This window comes from Monopterus albus, unplaced genomic scaffold (genome assembly GCF_001952655.1).
Source record: "Monopterus albus unplaced genomic scaffold, M_albus_1.0 scaffold3.1, whole genome shotgun sequence".
In the NCBI taxonomy this organism is placed as follows: Eukaryota; Metazoa; Chordata; class Actinopteri; order Synbranchiformes; family Synbranchidae; genus Monopterus; species Monopterus albus.
This window is the reverse complement of record NW_018127883.1, coordinates 3,140,824-3,157,564: the sequence shown is the minus strand read 5'-3', so window position 1 is coordinate 3,157,564 and position 16,741 is coordinate 3,140,824. Positions and strand designations below refer to the sequence as shown.

Genomic DNA, 16,741 nt, shown 5'->3' with positions numbered 1-16,741 from the left:
AAACAGATATAAACAAAAAGCTCATTAAACAGATTATAGAAAAATAGCTTAACAGATAGAAAGCTCAATTAATAATTCAGTAGATACATACAGGTAGATACAGTAAACGGATAAAAGCAGCTCAGAAGCTGGACAGATACATTTAAAGGTTGAACTTAAAATCCAAAGTAACTCAGCAGAGTTTAATCTGCTGATGTTAACCTTTCAAAACCCCTGGTAAAATAATGTTTATCTTATTTTAACAGTTTTTTGGAATAAAACTCTACCTTAAGCTTCTGACTTGAAAAACATTGAAAGCACATGCAGCTGCAAATAATGCTTCCAGTAGTGTGGAAAAAGAGCATGTTAGTGAGCAGTGATATGCCAGAAAACTGGGAACATATATAAAATGTGTCTGTGAAACACTTGTGGAAATTTTCCCACTAAAACTTAGTTCAGCTTGACAAAAATTAAAGGGACAGTCCTCTAATTTTACAAATGAAACTCACATCAGGAGGAGCTTATATTTCTTCTTTGGCTCTTGAGGAGATTTCTAATGTTAGGTCATATCAAAGTTATTGTGATAACAAGTTTCCAGCTTATATATAATGGTTACATTAACATCCATGTTGTAAATACGACTGGAAAACTGATACTTTGAGTGTTTTTCCAACTTTATAATATGGAAGTGAATAAATCCAAACATGGTCAGCTTGCATCAGGCTGCCGTTACCATAATGTCAAGAAACAAATTCTGTAATCACACATTCATCTTGATTTATTAAATGATTAACATGTTAATCCTTCCCATCTCTACCAACCATCATGTGACACAAACATGGCATAATCACAACTTGCTTGAACTCCCACTGCTTGTGAGCTCTCCAACCTTTTGGAAGAGCGATCCTGAATGGCTGGAGTGCCCCTTTAACATAAAACCCACATACCTAAAGATCTAATTTAGCAATAAACAAATCCAATTTAAACCACAAACAGGAAGAACGATGTGTTTATGTCATGTTTATACTGGAATTATGGGCAACAGACATATCAGGAATTTCTGACAGTGCAGTCTTTTCCCACTTGGTGAAAACAACTACAAAATTGCTAAGAAAACGTTGGTAAAGGAGCTGGAAAGCCACCATCACTAATTTACCCTATTGATTTTATGCAACTACAAGACTACAAGTTTGTAATCATCTTCTTTGAATTGCCTTTTTTCTGGTTTTAAATACGTGTTATAAAAGGATAAAGATGACCAACTGTCTTACACAAAATTTATCAATCCCTATACACTTGTATTTGTTTAAAAGCTGTTACAGTTGCTTTCCTCTGTGTTTTAACATAATATTGTACTGAAAGGTGCAAACAACTCTATGGTATTAAGAAACAACCACGTGAATGTGAAAGGTCAGATGTAATTCATGTGAAACAAGGACAGCTACAGCAGATTCTCTGTTCTAGTTTATGGAAAACTCACCTGCTTCTCACAGTTCAGGAAGATGTGCAGCAACATTTCATCAACACAAATCAGTGGAAGCAATCTCTAGCTACAAGAAATTTAAAAGCTAATTTTTTGGTTGAATGACAAGGCAATAGAAGAAGTCTTCAACATTCAACTGGAAACAAACACAAAAAGACACATTCAAAATATTAAAGGATCCCTTTATCATGTCAGGATGTGCAGCACACCTGGCAGAATAAAACATAAAGCAGATTTAGTCCAAAGCATCTAAAGTGCCGAGGTTAAACTTTTTAAACTGATTTACACCAGACTGGCACAGTGCATTTAAAACACAGAATAGATCAACAAAAAAATACACAACCAGACATCTATGGACAGTTCCTCCAGGCAGTGATCCCCTATCTGTGTTGTATGTGTGTGTGTGTGTGTGTGTGTGTGTGTTGAGTCCGTTCCATCATGTCCACCCTCAGACATGATGGCAGCTGGTTTGGCCGAGTGTGTGTGTGTATAAACCGCGACAAATAAAATAGGGACCCGTTAAACTGTTAAAAAACCAGATGGAGACGTTTGAGCCATTCATACAGGGAGGTCAGTCTGTCTGATCCAGAGGTCCAGTCAGTCAGGTAATACAGTGGTAAAGCATTAAGAACAGACATGGTCGCGTTTCTGTCGGAGAGTTGAGACAGGTAGGTAGGCTGTGTGTATGTGTTAGGGGGTTCATCCTCTTCTGTTTCTCCTCTCTCCGTCTAGAACAGCTGGATCATGGACTCTCGAGACTTGCCCACTCCGATCCATTTAACTGAGGAAACAGGGAAGCAGAGGCAAGTGTGTCTCTCTACACGTCTTGTAAGCACAACAGACTGTTGAAGCAGTTTGCCGGTGGTCCAGCAGAGGCTGTTCTTAAAATTAAACAATCAACATACAGTAACTTTATGCATGTTCTGGTGACCTAGTAATAAACAAAGCCAAAGAATGAAAATGGAGGAGAATATAAGCAAGCAAAGTTAACTATACAACCTTGTCTGACTGGCCACACGCATCAACACTTGTCAGAAGCTTGTCAGAGGACCATCACAGATAGTATGATTTATATGCAAAGATATGTGGCCTATTGGAACTGATATAACAGGATGTATTTGGGGTGGAATGACAGAACTGGAGCCATAATATGTGCAATACAATCTCAAGATAAAGCAGTGAAGTTATATAACACCACAGAGATCATACTGAAGGGTAAGCCACTTGCCCTGACCACCACTCTGACCAAAAGCAATTTGGGGTTTGCATTTGAATTCATTTGAACAAATTACATTTCAATTTGTGTTTGTTCAAAACTAACCTTGAACAAAGTGGCCACCCTAGTGTACACTCCAAAGAAATTTGCACTCTAGGTGGAAAAGTCAGGTTTACTTTAGTTAGATGATGGTATAGATTTTTGATACAAATCAGGCTGGACACAATCAGATTATCTACAGCATCATTTTAAAATGTTCTTAATAGATTTTCTGTATGTATTCTGTGTATCAATGATGTGTGTGTGTAGTTATACCAGGCACTCCCACATGCTCCTCAATGAAGTGGACATATTTCTGGGCATTCTCAGGCAGTTCCTCAAAGCTTCTAGCAGCCGAGGTGTCGCTGTTCCAGCCAGGCAACGTCTCATACTGGACCTCCACACACTGCAACACCTCCTGATTAGCTGGCATAGAATCAGTGAGAAGAGGTGTTTGGGGGTGGGGGGTGGGGGGTATAAAAATCACACCATGAGCTTTACAGGGCACAGCAATCACACAGCTATGACAACAGATAAATATGTTTCTCTCTTTAATCTGCAAGAAACATCAGTTTACACCAAATGTCAAAAGCCAGTAACTGTGTCATCCACATTTTCCATTTGATACACTCCTGGTTATCAGACTTAAAGCCAAATTCTAATATCTTGCACTTCGACACTCTTTACACCAATACTCTACCCTATCCCGTCAGCAGTTTCAGTGTTATCACCCCATTAAATAGCCATTATCAGTTGCTATTTTGACAATAATTGTGCTTCAGTAGCGGCGAACTGCACCTACCAGTTGGCCTGTAGTTGCATCTCATCAATAGGTTTGGTAATTGGGCGACCTCTAATGGCCATAGTAATTATGACAGGAGCAACAGTCACTTATAAAGAGCCACAAGGAAGGAAGGTTTATGTGAACAGACACTTGGGGGACACTCCTGGTGACAAAGAGCATGGAGTAGGGCATTTGTAACCCTATATCTATGGTCCTGATAACAACTGATAACGGCCTTTGAATGGCATGATATCAGGTGCACCATGATCCCATCTACCTGTGTCTTGAGCAAAAATATGGACAATAGGAAAGAAGGGAACAGTTTTTAACAACAATGTTCATGGCTCTTAAATTATTCTTAATATGTGCTGGGATTTATTTTAACACGTACACAAGAAGTACTTGTTTACACACCAGCTCACCTGGAAAGTAAGGTATAGTTTGGTTCTCGACTTTGTACGCTACGCCCACCTTGATCTCCGGGAACACGTCAAGTATATCCAGTTTGGTGAGTGCTAAACTGGGGGGGGGACAAAGGGGACAACAATGTTGTAAGTGCACACCCACGGAGAACAGAGCTTCTAACTGAATATGTCAACTTATGACCTGTGATAATCTGAGAACAAAGCCTTATTAGGAACACAAAAAAATGAGGCAATGTGTGTTCATTGTGAAGCTACGGCATCTTACTGTAAATAAATAATAGGACTAAATATACTGTTACATTTTGTCAAGCAAAAAAACCAACTCTTTCTCTCTTCTTTTGCAAACTTAGATACAAAAGCTCCATGTGAAACTATATACCTTTACAGCAATATGTATCATGACTGTCTAATAAATGCTTTTGTCAGAACCACTGAAACACACACATAAAACTATGTTCATCAGTACAAACACACATGCACACTAAACTCACGCCGTGAAACCATTAATCGTGTGTGCATATTTGATGAGCACCAGATCCAGCCAACCACATCGCCTCTTCCTGCCTGTGGTCACGCCCACCTCCTTCCCCCGAGTCTGAAGCAGCTCTCCGATCTCCTGAAGACAACGAAATGGGCACAGACACTCCATGTCTTTGCTGCTCTAAGCCTGTTTTTTTTTTTTAATGTGTAAAGACCTTCTTATTATTCTATGTGATTTTAATGATGGTCCAATGAACCAGTTACAGTCCTTAGAAATATTCAGCCATTAAAGATGAGCCCTGCATTCAGGGTTCAGTTTCAGTCATGAGCATGGGTCACAGAAGATTTATTGACCCTGATAAATGAGGTTTACTACAGCTGGTTATTGCTTGCAGTGTAGCAAAACCTCCTCTTGGTGGCACTGTTTGAAAACAAAACTACCCAAGAAGTTCTTTCATCATGTTTAGATCAAGTAGGTGTTAGGTATTTTTGAATATACTGTATTGCTGACAGTATGAGCTGTGAAGGATTCTCTGTACTTACTGTGACAACACACTTACTATCTGTCTTTGAAACTTCCATATTGTGTGACAGCTTTACCCTTTGTAAAAACACGATTTAAAGAACAGCACTGATGTTTCATGTTTGCATGTGGATGGGCGCTGTAAGTGACTCTGTCGTCTTACGTTGCTCTGCTCTGAGGGGAACGCTCCGATGCCCACTCTGGTGGTGTACGCCTTCACAACCCCGTAAACCTCTCCGACGTTCTGAGGTGGCATACCGAGACCTGTACACACCCCGCCCACCGTGCAGTTGGACGATGTCACAAATGGGTACGTCCCTGCAATGACACAAGGAGTGTGTTTACCTACAGCGATGTGACCTTGATAAGGTGAGCAGTTTCCTGACAAGGCACTGTGTTGACATAGCACATATGTTTGTTTTAGTATTTATCATTATATAGTTGACTGACTCATCCAGCTTTGACCTTTCCTAAAGCTGAGAACTGCTGATGTCACGCAGAAGATGGCACCATGATGTACTCTGCAAGAGCAATGCTCACGCTGTGCAATGGAAACACCAATGTGTATTGGTGCCAGGCAGCCAACAGCGGGCCACCTGATCTGAGCATGGGACTGTTCTCGCTGGCAGTGGAATGACTTCTCAATAACTGGGCTAACTAAAAAGAAAGAATCACTCAACCCTCAGTGAAGTTGAAGGCAAGTCTACTGGTCTGTCTTCTGTGTAACCATACCTGAGGATGTCCCTGAGGTGATAATCACTTACAAGCTGACACAAACACTAAATAAACTCTGTGTATGATTTAGACAGCATGTTTCAACTACTGTCATTTAAACAAACAAGGATTGAGTTTCCATGCCTAGATGCTGGAAGCTGCTCCCATTCAGATCATCCGAGTGTTCAGAGAGATTGCTGTGTCATCAGAGACCAGGTTCGATCTCTGCAGCAGTCAGTGGCTCCATCAGCATAGTGTCATAGTGCACTGATGCTCTACATGCTTCCAGATTCCTACAAGAGTGATAATATTGCTAAAGTAAGGTCTAGTACGATTGTGACATTTGCTACAATTTAGAGTTATAGCGATAATCAGCGTTGAAGTTCAACTGTAATTTTATTCTGACTGCTGACACAGGGTGCAGCAGTGCTCATGCACAGTCAAGAGGCAACGAGTGGTTTTAACTTGTGAGCGTGCACACCAAGCCGGGATGCCAGAGCACATCAGTAACAGTTAGCAAACTTACCATCATCCCTACTCTGAGCTCCAAGCTGGCTTTTGTAAAGAGCATCACAAAGCTTAAGTGTTTAGAAATGACATTCCTTCTCAGAGGAAACGTTCAGAGACAAATGGAAAATTTATAGAACTGAACAGCTAATATAGGATATACTGACCAAAGTCTATGTCCAATAGAGCTGCGTTGGCTCCTTCCACCAGGATCTTCTTAGGAGGTCCATGAAGAGCCTCATACATGTAGTGCACGCCATCTCTCACCATGGGCTTGATCTGGTCCACGTAGTCCTAGAATCATATACCATGCAGCATGTTACTGCAACAGGGACAGTATACTCAAACTTTCCATGAACATTTCTTATCTTTTAGTTGTTATTACCTTTAATTTGACCAGCTCTCCCTCTAGGTCAATCTCCAGAGTGGGGTACATTGCCTTGTACTGCTGGGCCAATACTTTATACCTGTAACAGGCAACGTGATCCATTTGAACATTTTTAACTGTGAAAATTAGGCAAATATGCCCAATAATGGAAAAGCCTTTCTTTTTTCTTTGCAGCGTGAACACTGTATTTCTTCTTCTGTGTCATTGCTGTTGTTAAATCCTGTCTGTGAGCACTATGAATTGTCGTGCAGTGTCATGGCTTGCAATAAGCCTTGAAATTCACTGATCTGTTACTCAAACTGGAACTGCTTGGGTCATATTTCAAAGCAACTCGCAGACATCAGTGCAGCCCCTTGTGTTGTTTCCTCGCAGGGCTGTTGTCAGTTTTAATGGACCTGGGTTCTTCTGGTAAAAATGTAGATAATGTTTCTTGGAAATATCCGTGGTTGAAACAGGAAATCAAATGAAGCTAGTTAAAATGCAGGTAAAGTTTCTGAGTTTCTTGATTCAAGGAAATTTCTCAGTGATGGAACAGGGCTGAAAGGCAATTACATTATTTACAGACTTCAGTTAATGGTGCCCAGTGGTCCTTGGGGAGCATTATTGTTAGCACACTGAGCAAATTAACTCAAATACAGATGTCATTACAAGCCCAGAGATATAATCCTGCACTAGTGGAACAGACCTTTCAGAGAACTGAGTGAAGTCAGATAGCAGGTCACATATCCTGAGACCGCTACGTGCCGCCTTGGCCGAGTACACTGGACCAATCCCCTTCTTTGTTGTCCCCAGGCTGGGTAGCATTGAGAGACAAGGGAAGGAAAAATAAAAATAGAATAAGCATCAAGACGTGATCTTAACTCACAAAAAGTTCATGTAACTATTGTGGCTGGACTTTGGACCTGATGTGCCAGAGTGATGGAACTGTCACTGAAATGTGGGCAAATTACAGCAACCATAGGATAAATCAGATGCTGAGGGTTGCTAACTGAGAACTGTGTGTAAACAACAGAATCATTACATGAACAGTCCGATGCTAATACAGTACATGTTTAATGTCGAACGACCAAAAACCATTTTCTGCATTTCAACATGCTAGTAAAACTAAGTAATAGAGAAGTACTACTCAAATAGCAAGTTGAACTACAGCAGCGAACCGTTTCCACACGACACACTCAAAATCTACTTCTTGCATCTTGGCCTATTAAAAGGAAAGCCTGGCACAGCTAAATTTGCTCACCCCACACGCAAACTACAGGATGGAAATAGCCATATAACTTCTATGGCTATCAGGTTTCATCACTAGCAGCAGCCTGAGTAAAACATGTAGCATCCAAGCACCATGTGTACTCAGTGCATGAGTGAGAGTTTTTCAGACTTGATGCCAGTGGTGGAAGAAGTAGTCAGATCCTTAAATGTAGCAATAAAATAAAAGTACACAGTTAAGTGGCTCCCAGTGTAGGGATCTGACCGATCTGACCCCTCTAAAAGGTTCACAAGAAAGGGGCTGGGTACAAATAAATCTCTTGCTACACAGACTTGTATATTTTTTCATTGCTTTTGAAAGAAAATACTGGGATAAGTTGACCTTTTGAAAACAGTTATTTAGAGGGGAAATCACCCCTTGGTAGAACTGTTCATGTAAAATCTTAATTTGAAATGTCTGATAACTACAGCTGCTACATCACTGAAGTATAGAGTAATATCCTACATTAAGATCAGAGTTGTCTGATCTGACTCTGGCCTCCAGTGGCAGAGCTGAGGATGGCTGGAGATCCTGCAAATCCACCAGCCTCTCTAGCAATCTGTAGGAAGCTTATGATGACTGTGCCATTAAGGCACCCTGGTGAAAATACATTCTCTCTTTCTACCACACACACGCACACACAGTAGCTGGCTGGGTGTTTGGGGCTTTAGTTGCTGAGCTGATAAAGATAACCCAGCTCTCAATAGGAATGCAGTGATTCTCTCTTGCGCTTAATGTTTTGACTGCTGCTCGAGCTCGGCTTAACATTCCTCACACACTGTACATCAGTTTGACTCAGTGCCTGGGTGAGTAGTGCATAAGAAACAAGTGTTTTAAAATGGTGTGGAACAAAACAGACTACAGAAGACCTGGATTTATGTTTTCTTTGTAAAGAGTCTAAAAGGCTTCTTTAGTCTTTTTGTGATGAAGTCCTGCTACTGTGTCTTTCTCTGCTGGAGTGCTGCTACATTCTCTGCCTGTCTGCCCCTCTGGCGTCTCTGCAGACACCTCCAGGCAGAGCTATGTTCAGATTATATGCATGTATGTCAGCTGATGTGAACATAGTGTGGGAACATAGTGCATGTGTGTGCGCACTGCAGCCATTTTAAAAGCAACAGGTTTCTTACTTCTTGCCTGCTTGCTCTTGCCTCTGCTGTTCCTGTACGCCATCAACCGCTTGGTGGAAGTCAAACACTGCGAAGGAGGGAGAGAGGGGACACACACTCTCACACACCTCAGAGAAAGCAAGGCTCACACGTCCACACACACAGTTCTGCACGCACCCATTCAAACATTCACGCGTAGATTTAAAAAAAAAAGTCCAGGAGCAGACCTGGGAGGACTTACCGATATGTGCTCTGTCTGAGATGATCAACCTTTTCTCCCAGTCTTTTAAACCTACACACACAAAAACATGTTGATTCTCCAACAGCTTTGTTTTGCATGTTTTATTATCTGTGTGTGCACGCATCACTCACTTTTTCCTTTGCGTTCATTCTTTTTTGCCTCTTCAAACAGGCCTGGAAGGTGGATCACTACACCATTGCCTGAGTAAATAAAACAGAACTATTCTGAGTTTGATGGCTGGGTTTTAGAGATGTGCCTGTTTCATATAAATTCACGAGGACTGTGCCTGGGCCTGCACGTGGTGCCTTTCAAGTATCAAACACACAATGCCAATTCATCCTTAGACACAACTGGCTCGAACAATGTCTGCTCATAAGAAAATTGAAACATCTGGCTCTAATTATCTTTTTAATTGGGCTGCATTACATGAAGGAGCTGAGGTAATTACTTTGACCAAATTAAATGTAAGAAATGTGGGAGAAGGTTAAAACACAATAAACTTTCTTTCAATGACACTGTAGGAATGAAATATAGGAACTGCAGATAAAAAAAACCATTTGCAGCTGAAGAATAAGAACAACCTGAACACACACTTGCTTCATGTTGCTGGAGGGCACAAATGTATTTCTTTACACAGTAAGGGAAATACATTTGTGCCCTCCAGCAACAGTAATGATGTCTCTATTCTATGAGTTGTAATTGTTAATGTTTGTCAGTAGGCTAATGCTAAGTGCTGCAAGAGAAATCCTTGTGACGTGAACAGCTCAGAAAAAGCTTCTTGTGGAAAAGGTGAAATGAAAAATGTTGAGAAAACACAAACAAGTCATTGATCATGTAGTTGTAGAACAAGTGAACTAAAAACTATGGCTGCAATTAAAACACCATCAATCCAAGTGCATGTCACACTGGACACACCCTGCCGCAAGTCTCTCAAAGTGTCTGAGCTGGCAGAATAGCACTGATGTGTCATATATCAAAAAGGAGAAAGCAGAATGTATCCACAGACCGTACAACTGTCAATGTTAAAGTGCGAACGTGTGGAGGGTTAGGAGCCAGAAAGAAAGTAAGACACCATTAGCTAATGAAGTTCCTGCAGATGAGTGAATGGGATGTAGCCTACAGCCTGGCTCTGAGTCAGGCTGGATGTATTCACTGTAGCAGTCATCAAAACGGAGGCTGTGACAGTGACAACGGCAGGCTAACATGAGTCTCTATAGCGAGGAAAGATGGCCTTGGCACTGTGTGTAATAATGTGTGATCGCTTCAGTGGTAGACTGCACAAATGTGAAACTAAGTGTTTGCATCTGTGTGCATTACACACCAATGAAGGCGGTGACCTTGGGGTTGATGATGCCGCTGGGAAGGAGGTGAAAGTCATACTCCACTGAGTCAACCACCACTGTGTGTCCTGCGTTGTTGCCGCCCTGCAGAGAAGAGACAGAAACACGGAGAGGCGTGAGCTGGATGGGAGCTCTGCAACTTTGCTGGGTGGAGCTGGAGGAGAGGCTGAATAGTTGGCGAGTAGCAACAAGCACCATGCACCAATCCACTGTCTGTTAGTACAGATCTCAAGTAAAGGTTGCACTCCAGTGTAAACGTACTGTCATGTATCAGCAATGAAAAGTACAATGGACTCTTGGTGCCACAGATTACACATGATACTGTCCTGTCAAGACTTGTTGCTCCCAGTGCCAACACCCAAAAAACAACAAAAAAATTGTAGGATACACTGTTTATAGTCAGTCAGTGGGAAATTATATTAAACATTTTTCACTATTTTGTGCATTTTATAAACAAAACAATTAATCAACTGATCGAGTAAATCATGGGCAGATGAATGGATAATGACAGTGATCATTACAGCCCAAATCCTGTACAGTATATATATATTTATTCGAAGATTACTCAGAAAAAAAAAATCACCACTTGTTAATAAAGCCATTTATCCTTCCAGATACTGGAGTAACACATGCATAACGTTCGAAGGAGTTTAAAGCTTAATAAGAGCTGTTCAGTACTGAATCAGCTTTATGCTGACACGGCCACTGATGAATGGGACCAAAGTTTTCAAACAGGCAAAGACTACCAAGTGTATAAAATACTGACAATATGTGCTTCCTGGGTGCTAATCTGGATGCTTGATATGGATATATAATATTCCATAATAATGGCTAGCAAATATCCGCCCCTCAGTCCCCTGAGATGTTGTGTTGCTAGACACACACCCTTCCTTCCACTGTAGCCCCATCTGTTACTTCTAGGACTGTAAGGAACACCAAGCAAGGCTGCTGGCAAAGCCTATTTTATAAAAAGATCAACACGATCTGCTCCAGCATGTCACAGATCACAACACGTCATCAAGTCCCCAGCAAACATACACACACCATCACGTAGGGAGGGGATGCTGTGCAGGACTGCTGCCAGGAAGTGGTTTATTTTACACAAAGTTCTGATGCTCTCTCAAGTCAGCATGGTACCAGCAGAGACAACAGGCTGCTGACCTCCACAGAGACTGGCTGGATTATTAAGAAGGCTAAGTATGGTGGTGTTCAGAGAGGCAGCAACTAGCAATCATTTTCATTACTGATTATTTGGCAGCTTTAATCTAAGATATGTCAATAGGAAGCAAAAAAAAAAAAACAAAAAAAACAACAACAAAACAAAAACAGCCAATTATAATTTCCCAGTGTGTGCAAGGCTGTACTGCACAGCAGAAATCTGAGCAACTATTTGGAGTAAGAAAATTCTGTCTCCTAAATTTCCTTAGTCATGTATGAGTAGATCAGTTTGCTTCTCCAGTCAGAAAAGTCTTTAATTACAGTATATTCACAGACTCTGTATCAGGGAAAACGTCACAGAAATGACTGAGTCTGAGAGCGCTGAGGTTCTGAAGTCTGTTCAGCAAAAGTAGGAAGTGCTCTGCAGTTAGCCAAAGTAAACTCAGCTGAGTTATTCACAAATGTTTGGTTGCTCAGACACTGACTACTGCCAAAACATAAGGTCCAGACTGACCAAATATACTGTATTCAGTTATATCAGGACGCCAAATATGACCACACTTCAGTCATGTGCAGTGGAAAATGGAAAACATGTCAGTGTGTGGCTCTGGGCCATCGCAGCAGATAATTTCCAAACATTTCAGCCAGGGATTCAGTCCTCCCTCGACTGCTTTCTCTCACCTACTCCTGGTCACAGGGACAGGAATTCTTCCAGTACACCCCTGGCAAAGAGCAGACAAAGCCACGACCATGTCACAAGTGCAACACACCGACCCATGCCATCTCTGTCGCCAATTCGACTGTTTTACAAGCACATGCAAATTCAGCACACAGCAGGAGTTAAACCACTGAGCCAACATGCTCATTACTAAAAATCACAGCCAGATGAAATAAAATAACAATAACTGCAATCACTGAAAGTGTTGCAACTGTGCTAATTGCTACATAATGACATTCACATGTCTCTGTAAGTTTTCATCAGGGGTCACCAAGATAAACTGAAGGCTTTTTAAAACATCTTTCATACCACATACTGTGGACTGCAATCTAATGCCCATCTCACCATCAAACCTCCCAAAGTATGATGGAAACCAGACAGAACAATTTAGCCCAGAATTATTTATTATTAGTGTATATCACATTTCTTTCACTACTTCCCTGCAATATTTAACAATAATGCCTAATGACATCAGCTCAGACCAAGGTAAGTGGCATAAAGTGGATCAATGTATTAACCATGTCTGCATGCTAGAGTCAGACAGGGAAGTCAAAAAGCACTGAGAGACAAACACATGGTTGGCATTTTCATAGGAACTGGTAACAATAAGAAAAATATAAAACAACCTTATCTTTAAAAGAACTAGCTTGAGGTAGAATTTTCCACAACCTGACCACCCAGTGCTTATTATTGGTCTATAACTTATCTATTAAACATTCCAACACTCCTGCAATCACAACTTTGCAGAGTCAACCATCTTCAAATGTTGTTTTGTTTTCCCAAAAATCAAAGCACACAAAAAATGCTTAGGGAACAATGACACGAGGAAGAAAAGCAGAAATCGTTCTCATTTCAGACTGTAGAATTCTGAGAATATTTGGCACAGCTTCACCGTTTTTCAGGAAAATGGCCTGAAATGATTAATCGGTTACCAAAATAGCTGGTGGAGTGACTGATTCATTGATTAATTGTTTCAGCTCTGCTTATAACTGATCTAGAATTGATTTCAGAACCATTAATAAAGTAACTAATAACAGCTTATAGCTAGTTAGCAGAAAGTGGCACCCTTGAAAGTAGCCTATGTCGCCTTCAAAACAATATGTAAACCATCAGGATACTGCAGTAACCACAATCTCTGGTGATACAAAGTAATTATACATGTCGTGTAATGAGCTGTTCAGTCAAATCGATCCAACCAGCTGTCAACATCAGTCGAGTGCTTTTAAAGCGGGGTTAACGGCGCTAACGGGGGCGAGTCAAGTCCCTCTGAAGTGATGCACCCGTTTGCAGGTAACAACCTTGTCATGTGCACACAACAGCATGACAATTCATTTTATAGGTGTTTGAAGAGCTAAGCAGCTAGCAGGGACTCAAGGTGACATTAGCAAAACACCGAGAACAACACTGAGATGTTTGGTGGCTAGCAGAGCGTTAGCATGCTGGACCCGACCCCCAACTTAACATCGAGGAGAAGCTGTGTTTTGGCTAGTGAGCTGCCGTTTACCTGCGGGATTTCCGGTAACGTGCTAAACCAGTAATGGACGCATAACAAGTGAACGCAGCACGGGGGCTAACCAACCTGACATCTGCACACCATATCCGCGTCTTGTGCCAGCAGATCCACAACTTTCCCCTTTCCCTCGTCTCCCCATTGAGCCCCCAGCACCACGGTGACTTTGTTACCGACAGCCGGTCTAGGTGCCCGCTTCGTCGGGCTGTCGCTGCCGTTCGCGGCCCCTGCAGGTTCCTGACTCCCACTTTCCGACATTTCTGCTGGGTCCCTACGCTCTCAGCTATCCTTTAGCGCTGCGCTGCTGCAACAAGGATAGCTGAGAGAAAGCTCCGTGAAGGGGCACGGCTTTGAAGTCAGCTTCCCATTCGACAGGGGAAATTAACGGAAAGTTAAATGACTATATTAAGCCACCAATCCTCCGTTCCTATCCACATATTGCTGTGAATCATCGTAGTTAAGTCGGTTGAAAGCCCATTTTCTGTACTACATTAGTTAGACAGCATAAAGAATAATAAAATTGCAGCTTCAGATTTGTGCAACCTCCATTTTGCATGTGAAACCATAAAAATGATTATTTCATTACTTTCACCCCAGACCACACTGGATTAGGTCCAGATCAGAAAGCCCTGTGGCCTTCCTGGACTTGTCAAACATGGACTAGATGAATCCACAGAAGCTAAAAACAAACATAGTTTTTGATTTGTGAAAGTAGTTCACCGCTTTTCCCCATCCAGACCACATTGGACCAGGTTTATATCAAAAGCTCTTGTCAAATCTGGACTATAACAGGGAAATACTTTTTAAAACACATGCCTGATTTCTGATTTACAACCAATGTATTAATTTGTGAAAATATGCCTTTTTCCTCATCCACATCAGTCACAGTTTTTAGATTTGTCAAATACAGACTAAATTTCACTTAACATACGTCTTAGCTATCGAACTGGAAGCCAACTTCGGCGTCGTGTCAGTGATAGAAACTCACTCCAAGGCAACATAGACGCGAGGAAGTAACACACTCCGCGCATGCGTACACAAGTCTGACATTACATTCATACTGTACATTTACAATAGGCTAAGTGTGAACATACTGTAAAAAAAAGCTAAGTCTATGCTGCTGCAGCTTTACATCTCAGTCACTTTCAGCCTTAATGTGGATGAAATAAAACGACTGTGTAGCCTACAACACAGGCTAGTGCAACTTTATAAACTTAAAGTTCCTGACAACTGAAGTGAATCATCTTGATCACTTGTGCCCTACCACCCTCCATCTTGTAATTATCTACAGAAACGTGTTGCTGTAGTCTGAGAAACCATATTTGATTTAAGTGAAAAAGAACAACAGAATATATAAAAACTGACAGTTCCAAACCTCAGCGCGACTGCACAGCCAGCTGTGGCCTAAAGGTCATGTCATTGCAGTCTCTCTATGATAGTTTAGCCTATTACAATATGCTCTAGTCATTAACAATCATTTAGCATGCACAGTTGTACAGAAAGTGAGGTTTTGTTTTTGCACATTATCGACAGTTTTATACAATATGCATGATGTGGTGTCTGTCCCAGGTCAGCGTTTCCAGGGGTAGTGAACGGGATTATAAGAACGAGCGACAAGAGATGTGTACAACAGAGGACATTTTTCCAGAGTGGTGAAACAGGTTTTATGTCCTCATCATTTATCCTTAAATGTGCTGCCTGTGATTTCCAAGTATTTTGTAGGCTTAGTCAAAAACTGCATTTATTATCTTTTTTGTATTGTTTATTTGGATCCACATTAGCAAATATAAGGATCAGAAATTAAATAACTACACATAGACACATTTCCTTTTTTCAAATGCTATGTCACAAACCACAGTAGATTTTATATCTTTGTCCTTACTGAAGACTTTACCAGTCTCAAAAAGCAGATAATTCAGACGTCAAAAACACTGCTCTGTTTTCTCTCGATGGGCTGCAGATATTTAAACACAGCACACTCACTTGTGCTCTGTTAGACTATTAGATGTGTTGCATCTTCAATGTTTTGACTCCCTCTGGTGGTAATCAGAAATACATGCACATGTTCTATTGCTCACATAACAGATGTCTGCTCTATATGATGCTGCACCTACATGGCGCCACTCCTTTAATGATGATTCAATACTGGGAAATGATGTATGACACAAAGAATGTTTCTGAAAGCACAATACAAAATGTCAAAAAATGGAAAGTAAAGAGTGATTATCCTATTAATTTTTTTTACCTTTTGAGGCAGATTTCTTGTTATTGTCTGTGTCTGCTGCACAGTGCCAGCTACAGCTCACACATCACGACTGCCCTTTCATCCCTGTTGAGGCCAGTGTGGAACAGGTGGTCAAGTGAGTGGATTAAAAAAGGAGCACAGAAAGCAGTGGGCTCAGGTCACAACTCAGCATCCTATTTTAAAGGTCTTATTATGTTTTATTTGCAAATAATATTTTTGATAGCCTACTCTATTGCAGACAAACACCAAACAAACAAATCAACTGACATAAAATTATTTAGCAACTACTGTACACTGATAATTTTCATTGTCAGTTTTCATGTAAACATGCCAAGCATTTCCATCTTCTTAACTGTGACAATTAGCCGTTTTACCTTTAAATACATTTAAAATTGTTCTAATAGTCTAATTTCTAAACTCTGGACTATTGCTTGGCCAACAAGCCACATATCTCTTTAGGCTATGGGTAATTGTGAAGTCATGTCTTACTATTTTCTAAATGTTCACAAACCAGATCAACTAATTAATCAATTCAAATAACCATTAGTTGCTTTACAGTTAACCATTAGTACGTTACTACTAGTAAAAGATCGCGATACTTCCACCGTCTCTGTCCCTCCTCTGATGCCTATACTTGAT

General features: G+C 41.0%; 1 protein-coding gene and 1 long non-coding RNA gene across 2 annotated transcripts; one reads left to right on the top strand and one right to left on the bottom strand.

The window, feature by feature from the left end:
• Window positions 1-1,430: 1,430 nt before the first annotated feature.
• On the bottom strand, window positions 1,431-14,224 carry adss2 (adenylosuccinate synthase 2). Its single transcript, XM_020600469.1, has 13 exons — window positions 13,927-14,224; window positions 10,453-10,555; window positions 9,263-9,331; window positions 9,132-9,182; window positions 8,912-8,978; window positions 7,224-7,331; window positions 6,536-6,617; window positions 6,318-6,444; window positions 5,093-5,247; window positions 4,418-4,542; window positions 3,924-4,021; window positions 2,994-3,143; window positions 1,431-2,243 (listed from the first exon to the last, which is right to left on the bottom strand). The coding sequence occupies exons 1-13, from the start codon at window positions 14,113-14,115 to the stop codon at window positions 2,191-2,193; spliced, it is 1,377 nt and encodes a 458-aa protein (XP_020456125.1). The 5' UTR covers window positions 14,116-14,224; the 3' UTR covers window positions 1,431-2,190.
• On the top strand, window positions 13,246-16,215 carry LOC109960423 (uncharacterized). The gene is made up of 3 exons (XR_002274998.1): window positions 13,246-13,637; window positions 15,427-15,518; window positions 16,147-16,215. It is a non-coding gene; the product is annotated as an uncharacterized LOC109960423 (long non-coding RNA).
• The last annotated feature ends 526 nt before the right edge of the window (window positions 16,216-16,741 follow it).

Excerpts from the sequence above, each read along its gene's own strand:
- adss2 (XM_020600469.1), bottom strand. The coding sequence starts at position 14,115 with ATGTCGGAAAGTGGGAGTCAGGAACCTGCAGGGGCCGCGAACGGCAGC. Across the intron at positions 10,556-13,926 it reads ATATGGTGTGCAGATGTCAG|GGCGGCAACAACGCAGGACA; the intron begins GTTGGTTAGCCC and ends TCTTCTCTGCAG. Across the intron at positions 5,248-6,317 it reads TCTATTGGACATAGACTTTG|GGACGTACCCATTTGTGACA; the intron begins GTCAGTATATCC and ends GTGTCATTGCAG.